The 19592-nt window shown below is 46.9% G+C and overlaps 2 protein-coding genes across 3 annotated transcripts; one reads left to right on the forward strand and one right to left on the reverse strand.

The window, feature by feature from the left end:
• The first annotated feature begins 1128 nt into the window (after positions 1-1128).
• thoc6 (THO complex 6) lies at positions 1129-4645 on the forward strand. The gene is made up of 13 exons (XM_070923354.1): positions 1129-1269; positions 2182-2273; positions 2360-2424; positions 2695-2798; positions 2985-3022; positions 3122-3170; positions 3321-3392; positions 3479-3581; positions 3658-3707; positions 3872-3934; positions 4032-4142; positions 4239-4367; positions 4507-4645. Exons 1-13 carry the CDS (start codon positions 1255-1257, stop codon positions 4585-4587), a joined length of 972 nt encoding a protein of 323 aa, XP_070779455.1. The 5' UTR covers positions 1129-1254; the 3' UTR covers positions 4588-4645.
• A 1083-nt stretch (positions 4646-5728) lies between these two features.
• med15 (mediator complex subunit 15) lies at positions 5729-19094 on the reverse strand. Of its 2 annotated transcripts, none has more exons than XM_070923047.1 (18): positions 18957-19094; positions 17522-17609; positions 17339-17390; positions 17139-17162; positions 16806-16970; positions 16283-16578; positions 14913-15311; positions 12827-12943; positions 11733-11885; positions 11040-11158; positions 10831-10958; positions 10360-10494; positions 10145-10208; positions 9999-10065; positions 9474-9631; positions 6938-7104; positions 6709-6807; positions 5729-6406 (listed from the first exon to the last, which is right to left on the reverse strand). In XM_070923047.1, exons 1-18 carry the CDS (start codon positions 19022-19024, stop codon positions 6270-6272), a joined length of 2436 nt encoding a protein of 811 aa, XP_070779148.1. In that variant the 5' UTR covers positions 19025-19094; the 3' UTR covers positions 5729-6269. The 2 variants fall into 2 exon arrangements, with proteins under 2 accessions (XP_070779148.1, XP_070779147.1); XM_070923046.1 differs by having other exon boundaries at positions 5729-6409.
• Positions 19095-19592: the final 498 nt, after the last annotated feature.

The raw sequence follows: 19592 nt of genomic DNA on the forward strand, positions 1-19592 counted from the left end.
GTGGTTCTGCTCGCACCATGTGACAAAGTTGTCCACAGCAGCCCTGTACTCCTCTTCATCACCCTCACTGATACATCCAAAAACAAATCAAATGAAAATAAAAACAAATACGTTTTTTTTATCTTTACAGTTTTTCATTGTTTATATATTTTCTGTTTATGTATTTCTTATGCATATGAAAATGTTTTTAATGTAATGTTTGTCGAGTCAACAAACGCCTTTCTCCTGACGATGGGAAAATAAATAATGTACAAAATAATCAGCTGCACTCTCAGGATGTGGGACACTTTTGTAATGTCTCTCCACAAAAACTCTGAACCAGGAGCTAAAATAAATAATTAATAATACATAAATAAAAGCTGCAGCTGAATGTTTATGCAGTGGTTCACATCAGGATGCTCATACAGACGATAACAGGGACTGTCAATCCAATGTATATCTCATGTGTTTACATTCTTTCATTCATTAGAACATGTAAACAAATTATTATTAGTATTTGATGATTTTGAGTCTTTGTTCAGTGATCCACCTTCACAAGTGCAAAAAATGAGGTTTTGAAAAGAAATCAAAGAACATTTAACAGTTTCATCATCAGGTTGATTTTTTGTGACTGTGAAGTAAATAAATATGAATAAATATTCAAACATTTATACTACAAACTCAAACTCATCATTGAAAAGTGAGAAACCGGTATTTATTCATGCTACTTTCTACTCTTGAATGGGAGCACCGGTACTGTACAATTTCCCCCCGGGGATCAATAAAGTATTTCTCATTCTGATTCTGATTTTATTGACTTTTTATTAAAATAAAATAATTTATTCTTTGTCTTTTTCTTCCTTTACAGAGAGGACATGTTTCTATAATAATGATAATAATAACAATAATAATAATAATAATAATAATAACATAACGCTTAATATTTGTATTTGTTGTATCGTATTCTTCATACGATACAACAAATACATTTTGTTATATTAATTATAGTTTTCTCTGTCCTTCAAATACAATCAAAACCCCACTGCTTGATTGTTTACTACATGTCCCAGAATCCTTTGCGTCAGTAAGGACGTCATATTTCCTCGCCTGTATTCAACTCTTTCCCTCTTCGCTTCGTTTGTGATTTTACTGTTTTAATCACCGCCTTGTATCGGTAGTGGTTCTCGGAGGAGCCGGTGCAGAGTGTCCCGGTGCAGAGTGTCCCGGTGCAGAGTGTCGCGGTGCGGTGTGTCCCAGTGCGGTGTGTCCCGCAGGATGGGTCCCGTAGAGGTAAACTTTAACATCTTTGTTCAGCCGACATTTACACTCTCAGCTCCGGGCTGGATTCGCGCTTTGTGTTGTCTTGTCGTCACAAACGTGGCTACCTACGTTAGCATCTGATACATTTCTCTGATGGTTTAATGTAAAACTTACAATAAGTTACTAAACATCGAGTTTAACGGTAATTAATCCCCTTTTGCTGTCTGTGCCTCCTTTGTATGAGGAGGGAGAGCTCTATGCCAAACTCCGTTCGGAATTCTTCTAAATGTGTCTTTTCTTGCTAATTATTAAAAATGCTCACACATGAAAACACGTTTAATTCACTTTCTTGTTAAACAGAATCTCCCGGTTAATTCGGGTTGCGGTTGAATAAGTTACCCGGCCGTTACAGCCATAAATCAAACCCTAACCCTAACCCTTGCTGGTGAGACGTACATATATATATATATATATATATATATATATATATATATATATATCGATTCTGGGCTAATGTTAAAGGACCTTGCCAGTGTTTTTGCATGAGTCAGCCCATTTATCACAAATGACCACGACATTACTATTATTTAGTTTTCCAAACCTGCTTTAGTGTTTTCAGACCTTTTGAACATGTCCTTCCTCTCAGTCAGTAGTTTCATACGTGCTCACTTGATAAACAGGTCGCTGTTCTTTTACATGGGATCTTTTGAGGAGATGATACTGATGTTAGTGTGCTTGGCTGTGTAACAAAGTGCCATTCTTCATGTGACCACCAGATGGAGCCAAAGTGACAAAAAAGAAGAGTTTATTATTAATACAACATGTCTGCTGCATGTGTCCACGCACAGAGCTAATGACACTGACTACTTGTGTAGCGGGAACCTCAGCCTGTTCATCAGGTCCTGGTTCTCCAGAGACTGAACTCTAGTGTTTGTCCTGCAGCTGCTGCACATGTCCGTCTTCTCTCAGAGTTTTTCTCCCTGCGGTCGATTTCTGGCAGCTGGAAACAACTACGGAGAGATCGCCCTCTTCAGGTGGGAGCGTTTACCACAGCTGCTGTCGTCAGAGTGAAGGTGTGTTATTGATGATTATTAATAATCACTGTGTTGAACTGTTGCAGCCTGTCTGCAGCTCTGAGTCCAGATGCGACCGGACTGAGTCAGAAACCAGTTCTCACATTCACAGGTGAGTGAAAACACACAGGAAGCAGCGAGTCCTGAGATCAAACATCTGTGTTTTTATTTTTGATGTTTTTATCATCTGTGAGCGGCTCCTGGTCTCTGTAATGCAGTTTGACTCAGCTGGTCTGTGAGCGGCTCCTGGTCTCTGTAATGCAGTTTGACTCAGCTGGTCTGTGAGCGGCTCCTGGTCTCTGTAATACAGTTTGACTCAGCTGGTCTGTGAGTGGCTCCTGGTCTGTGATGGATTTGTCTTCTGGTCTCTTCTCTCCGTCAGCTCATGAAGGTCCGGTCTTCTCTCTGCTCTCCACTGACTGTCACCTGCTGAGTGCAGGAAACGGAGAGATCAGGTCCTGGAGCTGGACCGAGCTCATCAAGAAGGTGACTGTCACTTTAAACCACAACACGTACATCAGATGATCTGGGATCTGCTCCAGAAAGTCTGTTAACCCTTTAGTCCAGGGAAACAGACTTAATTCTGTTACCGTGGTAACAGTTTGTGTCTGTCCTCCCATCCTGAAGGACACAACAGTCCTCACTCTGACTTTTGTCTTCTTGTGTCCCCAGAACGTCAAACCTCTGTGGACAAAGAGACCCGACTACAAGTGAGACGACTCTCTGTGTCTTAGTTCATGATTGTCGGTCCTGAAGGACGTCACGGCTGACTGCCGGTACTGAGGTCTCTGTTGTGTTTCTGTCCTCAGATCCAGTCTGGAGATCCCAGAGATCAACGCCATGGTCATCAACCCCAGAGTGAGTCCAGACCCTGGAACAGCTTTAAGAATCTGGACCAACATTTGAGCTCAGAAACACAGCTGTTGATGCCTGTTGCCATGGAAACACATCAGTCGGTGTTGATGTCTGACACCTTCAGGGGCTCAGCTCTGTCTCTCTCTGTTTCAGGATAACAGTCTTGTAGTCGGAGGAGGAGACAACAACATCCACATCCTGGACCTGGAGCAGGGAGTCTTCAAGGTCCGTCAGGTTTATCAGTCCTGGAAGTCCTGGGTTTTTCGTTCGGTCCTGCAGCTGAGCTCTGTGTGACGGTCTCTTGTTTTCAGTCGGTCCTTCAGGGTCACTCGGACTACGTCCACTGTGTGAGCGTGAGAGAGAGGGAGGCCGAGATCCTGTCGGGGGGGGAGGACGGAGCGGTGAGGATGTGGGGTGAGTGATGGCGGCCATGTTGGTCTCACGTCTATCAAAAAAGTTTTAATAATAACACTGATGTCCTGTTCCTCAGACGGCAGGACGGGTCAGTCCGTCCACTGCATCGAGGTCCACAAGTACGAGGTGAGAAAACGCTGCTGGACGTCCGTCTGTCCAGCTGATCTTTAATAAAACAAACATACCCATAAATAATAATAATTCGAGATCCACATGAATGTAGTCTGGGTGTAACAGAGGTCACTGCAGTTTAAAACAGAGAAAAGTGAACAGAGTCTGGTGTGTTTCAGAGCTGTGCTCGGCCTCAGTACGGTAAATGGATCAGCTGTGTGACCACCGACTCCGACTGGATGGTAAGAAACCACTCCAACATATTTATTCTAATGAATTACTTATTAATAATGACTTAATTCTTCAACCCTTCTGACTTTGTGTGTTTGTGTCCTCCAGCTGTGTGGTGGAGGTCCGTCTCTGTCTCTGTGGCATCTCCGCTCACTGTCTCCGACCTCCATCTTCCCTCTGACAGGCTGCCAGAGACAAGCCGCCTTCCACCAGGACATGGTGAGGACACGTTCAGACGCTGTTGCTGTGTGTGTGTGTGTGTGTGTGTGTGTGTGTGTAACACGTTGACCTCCTCCTCATCATCCTCCTCCTCAGATCCTGGCTGTAGGTGAAGGTCCCTTTGTGTCTCACTGTCTGCTGGGTGGGGAGGTCAAAGCTCAGATCCCCTGTTCACCACAGAGCCTCAACACACTGCAGCTCAACACCAACAGCACGGAGCACCGGGTGAGTCAGTGAACGCATCACAACTACATGACATCAGAGGGGCTGAGGACGTGGTCATCAGTCCAGCTGACGTTTATTTTCATCCAAAAAGATTCAGTTGAACTAAAACTAGACTTGTGGGATGTTTGTGTTTGTGCAGGTGCTGACAGCCGGAGGCAGCAGCGACCACGTCGACGTGTTCACCAACCTGTCGTACAGAGCGTTTTCACTGCGCTTCTGACACACTCTGTCGTTCATTACTCTGTCGCTGTTTTTACTGTTAGAAAAGCTGAGATCATGTAGTTTGAAGATAATAAAATATTTTGTCTCATTTTAAACAAACTTTTATTATTTGTTATAATCATCTGAACTTCCACAACGAAGTCCAACTGAAGGAAAGTTAAAAACAGGAGGATTCTCAGGCAGGTTCTGCAGGTTCATTCTGACGGACGTCAGAGGTGATGGTCTCCTCTGAAGAGGACGTCGCTCTGAATGATTCAATGTGAGTTTAAGTCCTCACAGTCTGAAGACGCTGGTTTACATAGAATGAAGAGAAAATCACTGATTCCAAGTTGTCTGACTCACCTCGACTGTGTTGCTGTTCAGACGGTCGTGATGCTACTCTCTTAAGAGACTAACTTTATATCCAGTGAGACCTGATTAAACTAAAGATTTCAGTTAAAGCTGCACTCAACATTAACGTTTATATGTTGAACTTGTGATCAAGCAGCTGCTTATTTCCACCTCCAGCAGCTGCAGAGCAACATGGTCCTCCATGTGGAGTCGTGTTTGAGTCCAGTCTTCTCTCTCTGTTAGCTCTGGTTCTGGTCTCCTCCACCTCCTGAGGGAAACATCTGGCTCCTTAGCTGCTAAATGCTGCACTATGTTCAGCAGCTGGTCTCTGAGTCTGTCTGCGAACCAGGACAGATAGACCAGGAGCCGAGAGCGAACTGGTACAGATACACCAGGAGCTGATAGCGAACCGGGACAGATAGATAGACCAGGAGCCGAGAGCGAACCGGGACAGATAGACCAGGAGCCGAGAGCGAACTGGTACAGATACACCAGGAGCTGATAGCGAACCGGGACAGATAGATAGACCAGGAGCCGAGAGCGAACCGGGACAGAAAGATAGACCAGGAGCCGAGAGCGAACCGGGACAGAAAGATAGACCAGGAGCCGAGAGCGAACCGGGACAGATAGATAGACCAGGAGCCGAGAGCGAACCGGGACAGATAGACCAGGAGCCGAGAGCGAACCGGGACAGATAGACCAGGAGCCGAGTCACTATGAAGACTGTCAGGTACACACTCCCTGCCCACCAGTGAACCTGAAGTTGACATTTGATGTGAATATTCTATAAAACTCATTTCCATCAGTGATGAAGTGAAACTGAAAAGTTTTTATTTATGATGCAAAAAATACATTTATATTTTCACTTTGAAAAGCAAAGTGCACGAACCCTATTTAGCGTTTCTCTTTACAACAGCGCCCTCCTGTGGTACAACACTGAAAGTCGTGTTGCGTTCATGGAGCAGAATATATATCGGGATAAATGACAGTTGGGTTTCTTCCCTTTGTGTTTCCTGGAAGCTTGAAACAACCTGCTGCTGCAGAAACACGAGAGTCAACATTATTTACAGACAGACACGCTGATGATCGCAGGAGGGAGGAGTTAAAGAGTCTTCATCAGGGATAATGTCTGAATCAGACCACATGACTTTGGCCTGATCCACCTGACAGTCACGGAGCGTTCAGGGACTAAGATGAGCGTGGGGAACGACAGCTGCTCAGCTCGTCTCTAACAGCCTTTAATGAGAGTTTGTTTATAGTAACAGGTCTGAGATCAGATCCGACTGTAACGTCCATGTAAACGTGTGAGTGGCTGCAGCAGGTGATGTCAGGCGAGAGGTGGGCGGGGCTTCAGGCAGCAGACAGGCAGGCCTGCCGGACGCTCTGGGCCCAGGTGTTGAGCAGCTCCGTCACTGAGTGTTTGTCCGGCAGCTGCAGCAGTTTGGACGTCATGTTTCTGTGGACCGTCTGCAGGAAGCTGTTGGCACCTGCTGGATCACACAGACCAGGTCACGTCATCAAAACCAGCTGAAAACAAATGAATCACTACAGACTCTGTGTTTACGTGGGTCCTGGTTCTGAATCGTGCTTATAAACCTCTTATCCTGGTTTCCATATAAGCTACTTGGAGTTCTCTATAGAAACCAGGATACTGGGGCCTGTAGACACCTGATCCAGGTTTCTGATCAGAACAGCGACACACAGTTCACTACAGAGATCTGATGAATCATTGATCCTCTTCCTCATGTTCAGTGATGATGATGATGATGATGTAAGATGCTGGACTCACCGTACTGCTCCCCGTCGTCGGCCCAGTACGGACTCTGATCCGGATAATCGGCAGGAACGCTGAGCTGCAGAGGAGGAACGCTGGGAAGGTTTTTATCATCTGAGAGCACAACAAACACACAACGGGGTTAAAACATCATCACATCTCAACACAGACCGTCTCAGCGGGACCGGGCGGGTCCAGGTCCCGCTGCAGAACTGATCCGCGTGCGTCTGTCGGTCAGTCTCACCCAGTTTGCAGACGAGGTGCACGGTGCCGTTGTTGCTGCAGAACGAAGGATCCAGGTTGACGAGGAACTTGACGTCGAGGCGAGCCACCTCCCCCTGCAGGATGTTGGGGATGGTCTGCCGCTCGTCCTCCTCGTGCTTCCTCTTTCTACCAGAGACGTTGGGCCCCCTGAGGAAGAGGAGGAGGAGGAGGAGGAGGAGGAGGAGGAAGAGGAGATATACAACACTCATCACTGTGGTTCAATGTTTCAGTATTAATCTGTAGATGGAGACCTTCAGCCAAACCTTCAGTTTGTGTTTTTATTCATTCTTTAGTGCTTCACCTCCTCTCAGCTCCTCCTCACCTCAGCTCCTCCTCTCAGCTCCTTACCTCCTACTGTCAGCTCCTCATCTCCTTACCTCCTCTCACCTCCTCCTCTCAGCTCCTCTCACCTCCTCCTCTCAGCTCCTCTCCTCCTCTCAGCCTCACCTCACCTCCTCCTCTCAGCTCCTCATCTCCTTACCTCCTCTCAGCCTCACCACACCTCCTCCTCTCAGCTCCTCCTCTCAGCTCCTCTCACCTCACCTCCTCCTCTCCTCTCAGCTCCTCCTCTCCTCACCTCCTCCTCTCAGCTCCGCTCACCTCCTCCTCTCACCTCACCTCCTCCTCTCACCTCACCTCCTCCTCTCAGCTCCTCCTGTCAGCTCCTCCTGTCAGCTCCTCTCACCTCACCTCCTCCTCTCAGCTCCTCTCACCTCACCTCCTCCTCTCAGCTCCTCCTCTCACCTCCTCCTCTCATGTTAACGGGACAGATGTCTGCCTTCTCTCCAGTATAATGAAAGACGCGTCCAGAGGGAAGCGTGCGTCTACTCTTAGCTCCTCCTCTCAGCTCCTCTCATCTCACCTCCTCCTCTCAGCTCCTCTCAGCTCCTCCTCTCAGCTCCTCTCACCATACCTGTCAGCTCCTCTCACCTCACCTCCTCCTCTCAGCTCCTCCTGTCAGCTCCTCTCACCTCACCTCCTCCTCTCAGCTCCTCTCACCTCACCTCCTCCTCTCAGCTCCTCCTCTCACCTCCTCCTCTCATGTTAACGGGACAGATGTCTGCCTTCTCTCCAGTATAATGAAAGACGCGTCCAGAGGGAAGCGTGCGTCTACTCTCAGCTCCTCTCACCTCACCTCCTCCTCTCAGCTCCTCTCACCTCACCTCCTCCTCTCAGCTCCTCCTCTCACCTCCTCCTCTCATGTTAACGGGACAGATGTCTGCCTTCTCTCCAGTATAATGAAAGACGCGTCCAGAGGGAAGCGTGCGTCTACTCTTAGCTCCTCCTCTCTGCTCCTCTCACCTCACCTCCTCCTCTCAGCTCCTCCTCTCAGCTCCTCTCACCTCACCTCCTCCTCTCATGTTAACGGGACAGATGTCTGCCTTCTCTCCAGTATAATGAAAGACGCGTCCAGAGGGAAGCGTGCGTCTACTCTTAGCTCCTCCTCTCTGCTCCTCTCACCTCACCTCCTCCTCTCAGCTCCTCCTCTCAGCTCCTCTCACCTCACCTCCTCCTCTCATGTTAACGGGACAGATGTCTGCCTTCTCTCCAGTATAATGAAAGACGCGTCCAGAGGGAAGCGTGCGTCTACTCTTAGCTCCTCCTCTCAGCTCCTCTCCTCTCACCTCACCTCCTCCTCTCAGCTCCTCCTCTCACCTCCTCTCACCTCACCTCCTCCTCTCATGTTAACGGGACAGATGTCTGCCTTCTCTCCAGTATAATGAAAGACGCGTCCAGAGGGAAGCGTGCGTCTACTCTTAGCTCCTCCTCTCAGCTCCTCTCAGCTCCTCCTCACCTCCTCCTCTCACCTCCTCCTCTCAGCTCCTCCTCTCAGCTCCTCTCACCTCACCTCCTCCTCTCAGCTCCTCCTCAGCTCCTCCTCTCATGTTAACGGGACAGATGTCTGCCTTCTCTCCAGTATAATGAAAGACACGTCCAGAGGGAAGCGTGCGTCTACTCTTAGCTCCTCCTCTCAGCTCCTCTCACCTCACCTCCTCCTCTCAGCTCCTCCTCTCAGCTCCTCTCACCTCACCTCCTCCTCTCATGTTAACGGGACAGATGTCTGCCTTCTCTCCAGTATAATGAAAGACGCGTCCAGAGGGAAGCGTGCGTCTACTCTTAGCTCGGTGGTGCTAGCTGAGCTAGCAGTTAGCTATAAGCTAATGTCAGAGGACGGCAGTAATGTCCACATCCTGCCTCCCGTCCGCGAGCAGACGCACGCTTCCTTCTGCGCGGGTCATCTGGTTCCATTATATTGGAGAGAACGCCGACATCTGCGGAACAATCTGGATGATAGACAGCAGCTCATTTTGGGGTGAAGTGTCCCTTTAAGATGCTTGAGTTTGGTCAGTTCACCCAGATGTTCTTCATGCAGCAGTTTGAGTTGTTACAACATGACATTTCAAATATTCAACAGAGACAGCAGATCACTCTGGGACCAATGGTTTCTGCTATTTGGTCGAAGTGACCCTTTAAATCTTATCTGGCTCCAGATGTTCTGCAGAGGGGAGACGTACGTGATGGGGGGTCCGTGGATGGCGGTCATGGCCGGGGCGAAGGTTCGGTACAGAGAGTGGTTGAAGACCGGAGAGCGGATGTTGGCCATGACGGCGTCCAGCAGCGGCTGACACAAATACTGCTGTTTAGTGGCCACTGGGGGGGGAGGGGGGGTCGGCTGAAACAACAGGGACAGACTCACTGAGACACGTTCTCACAACAGGACGTCACTTTTTATTCACAGTTTGAGCTGAATTCAAACTTTCCAGTCTGTCATCACAACAGAGCGTCTGAGGCTCCAGCAGAGGGCGCTCCTCACATGGTCAACTAAAAACTGTAGACCTCCTCCACCTCCTCCTCCAGATTAACATGAAGGAGAAGAAGCCTGTTGGGAGGTTTTCAGGATGAAGACAGAACATAAAACTAAGACAGTACTGAGGACAGAGACTGTCTGAAGAAGGACGTGTTAGTTTGAACAGCTCTGTTTGACAAGAGACACCTTTAAAAACAACAAACGGTTCCAGAGGAAGAGTTAACGTTCTCACCACGGCCATGTCGTTCTTCAGTTTCTCTAAAGCGATCTCACACTTCTGCAGCGTCTTCAGGGGACACCTGCAGGTCAGAGGACACAGGTGTTTAATCAACCAGTCGCTGTTGAGGAGCAGCGTGGACGTCGGTGATCAGCTGTTACCTGGTGTTTGGATCGGTCAGGATGTTCAACAGACTCTTCATCTTACTCAGGTCCTTCTTTCTGTCTGTGAACACAAACAAACACACATCTGAACCCGGACTCGTCTGGTCTCGTAGATATGAGAATAAACAAGCGGAGCCTGAAGCTCGGGTCCCAGGAGACGTCTCCACTTCAGCTTGGAAATGTTGGAACTTTCTGTTCGTTTCGGCTCTGACCTTCATTTTTGTCGATCTTGTTGATCATCCTGCGCAGAGGCTCGATGTATTTGGAGAGCTGCTTCAGTTTCTCCATGTACTGCTGGTCCTCCAGAGACGTGGCTCCAGCAGGACTCATCACTGAGCTGGGGTTACCTGCAGGACAGGACAGGGACAGGAGGGGGACAGGAGGGGGACAGGAGGGGGACAGGAGAGGGTCAGTAGAGGGTCAGGAGGGGGACAGGTGAGGACAGGAGGGGGACAGGAGAGGGTCAGGTGAGGACAGGAGGGGGACAGGTGTCACTATTGTTGTGACATCTCTAAACCAATCGGCACGCTGCTGTGTTGATGTCCCGGCAGGTATGTAGCCTTTGTTTACAAGAATAAAAGATCATCGCGTTCAGGAACCAAAAGTCAAACCTTTGAACCGGCTCTTGGCCTTTCGGATTTGTTTCTGATTTGTAAATATATAAATAAAGGTTGAGTGAGTACCTGGAGTATTGAGCGGTCCAGGAGAGGGGACTCCATAGTTCTGGGGGGTTCGGGCGTTGGCGGGGCTCTGTGAGGGCTGAGGGGACGGGCTGGGCTGGAAACCCCCCGGAGACGGAGTGGGACCAGAGCTGGAGAGATGAAGTGGGACAGATTTTAAAAACCAGCATCACGGTCGGCCTCCGAGATGCACCTGAGAACACTTGTCGTACCTGGCCGAGTTGGGCTGTGAGGTGGGGGGTTGAGGCGACGGCTGGGGAGGGGGGGGCATCGACTGCGGCGTCTGGACCTGCACCGGTGAGGGCGATGACATCATTGAATGCTGCTGTACCTGTGGAGGGAAGTGATTGGACAACAAGAGAAGGCGAATTAACCAATCACAGGAGGAGCTGCAGCTGCTGGAACTGAACTTCACGACGTCAGAGACGACTACTTTCATTATCCAACAATCTGCAAATATTAATCGTTTGTTTCTCATGTTTTATAAACCAAAGACAAACGTCTTGTTTTGTCCAACAAACGAAAACCCAAAATATTCAGTTTACAGCAACGTAAGACCAAGAAAAGCAGCAAATTCTCATGTTTGAAATTATTGCCGATTGATTTTCTACTGATCGACTGATCGTTTACATTCACAACCTGCATTCTCATCTTTTCAGGAGAATATTGAAAGTGAATTAAAACATGGAGGAAATGACTTTTTTTATCCCCAAAACTACGTGGAGGGGCTCTGTTCAGGGTTCAGAGGTAGACTTGGGGGGTGGCAGCTGGACAGTCGGAGGATTTTAGTTTGTCAGATTCATACGAACACATGTTCCCTCAGCTGACTGTCTGACCCTAAAAAGGTGGAAGCAGCAGGACAGGATGAGCAGCAAGGGGTCAGAGGTCAGACTGGGGATAAATACCTGCTGTGTCATTGGCTGTCCTCCCACCGCCGCAGCAGCTGCAGCGGCGGCGGCGGCAGCGGCGGCGGCGGCAGCAGCATTTGGAGGAGGGATGGAGGTGTTCAGGGGGGCTCGAGGCAACCGGGCTGGAATCTGCATCCCAGGACGGACCAACTACAGAGGAACACACCAGGACAGGTGAACAGGGAGGAGTCAGACACACACACACGCTTGTCTGTATATACTTGTGAGGACCCACATAATGTATTCCCTAGCTGCTAATCACCAAAACTAAACAACCAACGTAGACAGCCTCTCTTTTATCCTAACCTAAACCTTCAAACCTGAACCTTAAGACCAAGTCCTAGCCTTCAAACCTGAACCTTAAGACCAAGTCCTAACCTTCAAACCGGCCAAAATGTCCTCACAAAGCAGAAAAGTCCTCACTACAATGCTTTAAAAATTCGTCCCCATAAAAATAGCAATACAAGCCCACACACATGCACAGATACAGATGTTGTCTGTCACAGCTGAGTTTCGTCTTGGTAACCATGCACTCCCTCTCATGGGGTTAGGATGGGGTGGTTGCTATGACAACACACCAATTATGCAGACTGAGATGATTTCTTCAGACAGAAAACGACTTTCACATGAACTCGACTGTTGAACCGTTGGAGCAGTTTGTGTTTACTATGCTTTCTGTCTGAACGACTCGCCCCCCCCCCCCCCCCCCCCCCCCTTTAAGAAGCTCCAGAACCTGCAGGAGCAACAGGAGTCTATACTTTTAACATGACCACTGACACACATATTTCATAATACTCTGTTTCCACATCTTTTCTTTACCTTGTGTTTAAGTGTGTTGTTTGCCACATGGTCTAATACAGAAATGATGACAAAATGGCATTCAAAGTTGATGACAGGAAAGCTATACAGTTTGTTCTAACCCTAAATAAATACCACGCAGCTTACAATTTACACCGGAGTAATAATTCACAGCATGATAGAAATTAGTGAAAGGTGTGCAGGTGTTTGCTCAGTGTTGTATGCAGCGTCTTGTGATTTGTTTGTAGTTGTTACACATTGAGCACCTGAGGATGAGGTGGCTGCAGTCTCACCTGTCCAGGTACGGCGGCTGCTGCACTGAGCTGCGCCTGTGCTGCAGCTTGCTGGGCTTGCTGCGCTGCTTGCTGCGCCTGCTGGACCTGCTGCTGCTGCTGCAAGGCTGCACGGGCCTGCTTTCACACACACACACACACACACACACACACACACACACACACACACACACACACACACACACACACACACACAGCAAAGCACGCAAGCAGAGGGAAGGGTAAGCAAGACTACTGGAACCCTGCATGGTGATTTATCAGCTGGCAGTCTGGCCCAACAGATTTGGTGATTTGGTTCTTGTTGAATCTGGTGTTTCTCAGATCAAAGACTGAAACTTATTCACACTGATGGTTTGCAGCTTCACAGAGGGCTCTCACCATCTTTCACGTCTATCTTCAGAGGGAACTTTGTACTAAAAAGATTTCCAGTCCAGTAATCCCAAGGCCAGTATGAAGAGGAGCACCAAATATATATATATATATATATATATATTTATATATATATAGATAAACCACAAGGACATTTCAGCAACTAGACAATAACATTTATAAAGGAGTATCTTTTTACCTTCATGTGAAAAGTATTTCAGGTTTAAAGAGGAGGTATTCTGCTCATGTCCAGCTCTACATCTTTATTCTGGGACTCCACTAGAGCAGCTTTGCATGATTCACAGAGTCCACAAGTCCTTCTTCATCTTATTGTGGCCCTGAGCACAGCGCACCGCTTCATACTGAGCCGCTGTGGTCGACTGCGTGACAGCAACAGTAACTTAGCTTGGACAATAGAGACCTGGGGACTGAATGTGATGAACTTCCTGTTTATCAGACCACAAATGAAACAAGAAGTAGGTTGGAAAAATGATAGATGCTGCTGGCGACTGGGCTTCACTGATTACTGTACAAAAACAGACAACTTCATTCACTGATTTTAGTGAAACTTCATCATTTGATGGAGAAAATGTTTTCTGGTTTTCCCTCTGATGTCCTCCGGCTGCTCTGCCTCAACTCTCTGATGGACAGAAAGCTTTAGAAAGTAACCGCTAACTGCTGCTAACTGTAGCTGCCGTTAGGTCAGTTCGCTCTGAGCACCAGGGGAGTGTTGGTGTTTACACCGGCAGCACAGGAGCTTTGGACCGCCGGGAGGAGGAGGTTTTCAGTCCTGGCCTCAGAGAGTCAGATGGTTAGAGTCAGCTAACTAAGAGCATAGATATAGATATATATCTATGGCTAAGAGGACAGCTAGCTGCACAGCTAACTAGCGAACGGCAGCTACAGTTAGCAGTAGTTAACGATGACTTTAGCAACAAGTAAAGCCATCTGTCCATCAAGAAACAACCTCCTACCTAAGTACTTTCCTTCACTACAGAAAAAGTTCTTTCTGTGAGACACTGAACAACCTGAGTAGCAGTAAAGAGCCGTCCTGAGCAGAGCAGCAACTCAGACAGACTGAGGGGGGGTGAGCGGCCCTCTACTTTGTGGCCGTGCTTTGTTTTCTTTCTCCTTCTTCTTGGTGGGCGTGCTGTCACTGCTGTGCCCTGAGCAGATGACCATCCCTGAGGCTTATTACGTAATACGTCTCACGGACATAAGACACGACAAGTGAAGGGAGCGTTCAGAGCAGTCTGAAGACTGAGCTTTCGGCTCACAGGGATTACTTTTACATACGTTTTCCTCATTATTTGGCAACTTTAGTAACATTTAATAGGAATATCCAACATTGTAACACGATGTATATGACAGAAAATAAGGGAAAGCATAAGAGGTCCTCTTTAATAATTCTAGGTTGACTATATGTGTATTGCTTCTTGTCTTTGTCCACTCTAACTCTGATGAAGACACAGCAGTGCTGAAACATGACTCTCTTTTACCTCTGAAGGTAATAGATTTGGGTTTTTTGCGGCACAATGAATCATAAATCATATAATAATCCACAAAGTGTTTGGAGTAACCGGTGATTCCTGTCAGACTGAGTTAACAAATAATTCAGCCGAATGTGTTCCTTCATAGCTGCAGGTGTTATACGTATATATATGATATGCAGAGCTCCAAACCCTGAACACATCTGCAGGGACCTGCTCCGTCTCACCTGGAAGGCCTGGATCTTCAGCTGGTGCTGTTGCTGCTGCTGACTGAGCGAGTTGATGGGAACATGCTGAGCGGACGCCATCTGTCCGGCCAGAGACTGAGGCACCATGCCGGGCTGCTGCTGCTGCTGCTGCTGCTGAGGGTGTGGAGGCATCTGACCTGGCTGAGGCTGAGCCTGGGCCTGAACCTGCTGCTGCTGCTGCTGCTGCTGCTGCACCATGTGCTGGATGGACTGAGCCTGGGCCTGAGCCTGGGCCTGAGCCTGGGCCTGGGCCTGGGCCTGAGCCTGGGCCTGAGCCTGGGCCTGAGCCTGGGCCTGGGCCTGGGCCTGGGCCTGGGCCTGAGCATGCTGCTGCTGGAGCTGCAGCATCTGCTGCTGCTGAATCCTCGTCTGGTGCATCTGCAGACACAGTGTGTGAAGGACAGGTCACGAGGGGTTAACATCAGTCCAGCTGTGGATAACTGCAGCGTAGTTTTGATTTATAGTTCGGCAGCATTCAGGGTTTCCGTCAGTGTATTGGAATCTTTTTCTAAGATGTTGAAGTACAGTTACAGTGAGGCAGCTCGGTTGGAAACACAGATAAAAGCTCACCAGCAACATCTGGTTGGTTAAAACGTGAACGCACAGTAAGAAAGCAGAAGGTCTGAGATCAGTGTTTTTTACCCTCATTGTACGTAAAGTGCTAACGTTACCTAACGACTTTGAGACATTTAGGCTGCATTTAGGCTGCATTCAGACCGAATCCAGCGGTTGCGGCGATGTGGGAGTGACACTACGTGGCCATTTGTGTGACGTCAGGTTGTGAACTTTAACCCCCCAATCCAGAACGTGGCGGTAATGCACTTAAAAGCAGTTTGCCAACTGCCTCTAAACAACAAAAGAAGAAGAAGAAGAAGAAGAAGAAGAAGAAGAAGAAGAAGAAGAACTGTAACCCCTGCTCGTACGAGTGATCGTCTGTCCACATCAGCAGATTAAAAACACACATTTACTTTCACTAAAAGGTAAACAAGGGTCTTCTTCTCAAGCTATTCTCAAGACTTAGAGAAGGCCAGATATTAGCAGAGGTAGCTCTGTCACAAAATTACAGTTTCATAAGAGTTTTTGATTTGGTCTGGGACCAGTTTCCTTTGGGTGACCGTAACAGGAGCTAATATTGATATATCTGGTGACTTCACAGTGAGCCAACACACAGCGCAACGGCGGTACCAGCTGTTAGCCGGAGACAATCACTGTAACGAAAAACCTATATGTCGGCTGCCATGAGAGTAACTGGGAGCTGGAGCTGCTTCAGAGCTAACATGAGGATGTTCACCCATTTTGTGGCCACTGTGTAATGCTATATTCAACTTGGTGTTCGCATGGTTGTGTACCTGGTTCTGCTGCTGCTGGTTCTGAGCCTGCTGCTGCTGGTTTTGGTGCTGCTGCTGAAGCTGCTGGTTCTGGTGGTGCTGCTGCTGCTGCTGCTGCTGCTGCTGCTGCTGCAGCTGCTGCGCCCTTAGCTGCTGCTGCACCTGGAACTGCTGCTGCTGGATGGCAGCATTCTGCTGCTGCTGCATGGCGTTCTGCTGCTGCTGCTGCTGGGCTTGCTGGAACTGCTGGAACTGGATGGACTGCTGCTGCTGCGCCTGCACCATCTGCTGCATCGGCATCTGGCCTGGACCCCCTACTGTGGAGTGAGTGACAAGAAGATGAAGGACAGACCCAGTCTACATCTCAAAACTGGTCTGAGGAGAGCTCTGGAGTCTCAAACACACACAACATGCCAAAGCAGAGACTGAAAGTAAAAACCGGCTCCGACACCAAAATATGCAGCTGAGACGCAGCCAGCATCCAGCGAACGCTCTGAGGATGTGAATTTATAGCCAACACACACCACATGGAGGAAACACTCACTGGCTTGTGGGTTTCCAGCCACCCCTGCCATGGCATGCTGGCCTATCTGCATCGGCCCCATGGCCCCCATGCCACCCACTGGAGCACCGGTGGGGCGAGGCCCCATGCCAATGGCGCCCGGGCCCCCTCCAACCCCTGTCAGGTTAGTCAGGGCATTCATGGGATCTAGCAGAAGGGTAGACAACAGACAATATTACGCAGCTCCAACATGCACAGCAGAAATCATGAACACCATGAGTCTGGTGGTGACAGATCCAGCAGAGGACAGAACACAGCAAAGAAAAAACAAAATCAAAAGTGACCCAAACAGAGACAAAAACAAAGTCCACCTACCTGGACCTCCAAGTGTCTTCTTGTCTGTAAATAAGACGCAAGTCATTAGTAACTACTCCACTCTAATTCCTTTTTAAATCACTGTCTGATTAATGGTGAGGACGGGGGCTGCCCACTGAACTTCATGTTGTGAGTCAGCTTGCAGACCACAGTTTGATTGTTATGTGTTAATGCTGTTGGTCCACGTTTCAAATACTTACGGATGTCTCTGAAGTGTATGATCAGCCTCGCTACCAGAGATAAATACTCCTCCTGGAAAAAGAACCACAATGAGGTCCATTAAAACGCATTACGACCATCATTTAAGAAAAACACATAGTTCATTAAGTCTTTAACAAGACTTGATTGGTCTGAAAAACTTGCTGCAGGGATCCAGTACTTACTCTGGATTTGGCTTTGACATAAACGTGGTTCTCCATGTCATTGCTGGACTTGGTGTGTGCGGTTCCTGCCTTCCTCATCGCCTCTTCACTGGAGGAAACATAGGAATCACACTGATCAATACACTTTAATAACTTCAAATAACTTTAACAACGTTTTTTTTATCCTATTCCCACTGCAGATTTCTGGGCTTTTAATCTGTAAAATCTGTAATATAGTAACACCTTTCTGTAGTTTTAATGTCTATAATTCATTTGTGTAATTTCCCCCCGGGGATCAATAAAATATTTCTGATTCTGATAACATGGTAACAAGTACCCCGCACCTTCATTCATGCATCACTTTTCTTGGTTATGGTTATAACAAACTTCAGTAATTATTCAGTTATAAAAACTAACTAAATCACAACAAAAGTCATCTCATGACACTTTACAAATAGAGCAGGTCTAGACCGACTCTTTATAATGTTATTACAGAGACCCAACAGTTCCCACCATGAGAAGCACTTTGGCGACAGAGGAGAGGAAGAACTTCCTTATATTTCAAATATTTCTAATACTTCAAAGATTCAGTTTTTAGCTTCTAAAATGTGAATATTTGCTGTGAACAAAATAAAATGAAAATTGCAAAAGACACTTCATTATCTCAGTGGGCTACACAGTAGCTGTGATTAATATTTTACACACCTATATTAAGTAAAGCCATATTTTCATTACACGTATATGGTATGACCAAATAAAACTACAAATACATAGCTTTATGTTGAATATGTCTTATTGCACAACATATTGTATATTAGAAATACAAGTATGCCAACATAAATAGTATAGTTAATATACAAAACTAATATTTATGCTAAATATAAGTCTTATTTTTCATTAAAAATATAGTGTTATGTCGTTATATGTAGACATTCATAGTCAAATACTTAATGTGATCATATACGATAATATATATGTACAAAAATACAGATATAATGTATACTTTGACATTATGAGAAAGAGAACATTAAATGACTCAACCACAGGAAATGTTTGTTTATCTCTACTCAGTACAGAATTAACGAGTGATGCTAACCAGGTCAGAGCTACACCAAGTAAAGAGTTAACTCGCTGTATGAACTGACTAACGTTAGCAGCTAATAATGCTAATAATGAAATCTGATAGAAACTCCCACTTAACTTTGTTTTGTTACTTTTCTGTACGCCGAATTAAAGAGTGGACCCAAACCTTTCGCCAAATATGTTCTACTGTGTTTATGGACATGTGCTAAGTTTGCCTTTTTACAAATTGGTCTTAATTTACCGATTTTTAGACACGGTTTGACGTGACGCTCTTTCCTGCCGAGCTAACGTTAGCCTAGCTCATTAGGCTAACGCAACAGAGACAGAAACAGTGATTTAGTTAAAAACACAACACTGAACCAAAATATCTCACATCTGAGCGACCACTTTTTGTCGGAACTGTGGGCTCCTCCAGTCGCTGTCCGGCCCGGGGACTTCCATTACAGAAATTAGATATTTATGGAGGGTTTTTACTTGAACAGTTTAATGTTTTCCCTCTGCTCTTCCTCCTTCCGCTCCGAGGAAAATGGCGGCTGCTGTGTTTGTGTTAATAAACTACCGCCGCCTGCTGGACTGAACGGTGAACTGTTCACTGCAGCTGATTCAAACGAGCCCACATACAACAAACTGTCAATGTATCTGCCCATGATGATGAAGTTTCTTTATTTATGACGACGAGGTACCACGACAGTCATAAAAACATGGTACAAACATTAAGTCATATGAAATCCACCCATTGATCTTCGTTCAAGTTTAAATTAAGTTAAATTCATTTGAAATATTGAAAGTCTTTTTTTATTGTTCACATCTTCAGTGAAGGTAGCACAGTGTTAAGATAAAGTGAAGTGAAGATAGACAGTAAGTTCAACAATAAAACGAGATGCTCCATTTAGATGTATTCAGAATCATCAGCAACTTTAATTAAGGAGGAAGTATTCACTTTCACTCCATTTCTCATGTCATCCTTCTCTTTCTCTCAGTTCTTTAGTAGAAATGTGTTTGTCACTTT

This window comes from Enoplosus armatus, chromosome 17 (genome assembly GCF_043641665.1).
Source record: "Enoplosus armatus isolate fEnoArm2 chromosome 17, fEnoArm2.hap1, whole genome shotgun sequence".
NCBI classification, from domain to species: Eukaryota; Metazoa; Chordata; class Actinopteri; order Centrarchiformes; family Enoplosidae; genus Enoplosus; species Enoplosus armatus.

Coding starts and splice junctions, on each gene's coding strand:
- med15 (XM_070923046.1), bottom strand. CDS start 19,024: ATGGAAGTCCCCGGGCCGGACAGCGACTGGAGGAGCCCACAGTTCCGA. Junction 15,312..16,282: donor ACCAGCAGCAGCAGAACCAG/GTACACAACCAT, acceptor CTGTGTCTGCAG/ATGCACCAGACGAGGATTCA. Junction 10,209..10,359: donor CAAGATCGACAAAAATGAAG/GTCAGAGCCGAA, acceptor TTGTGTTCACAG/ACAGAAAGAAGGACCTGAGT.
- thoc6 (XM_070923354.1), top strand. Junction 2,425..2,694: donor ACCAGTTCTCACATTCACAG/GTGAGTGAAAAC, acceptor TCTCTCCGTCAG/CTCATGAAGGTCCGGTCTTC. Junction 3,023..3,121: donor ACAAAGAGACCCGACTACAA/GTGAGACGACTC, acceptor TTCTGTCCTCAG/ATCCAGTCTGGAGATCCCAG.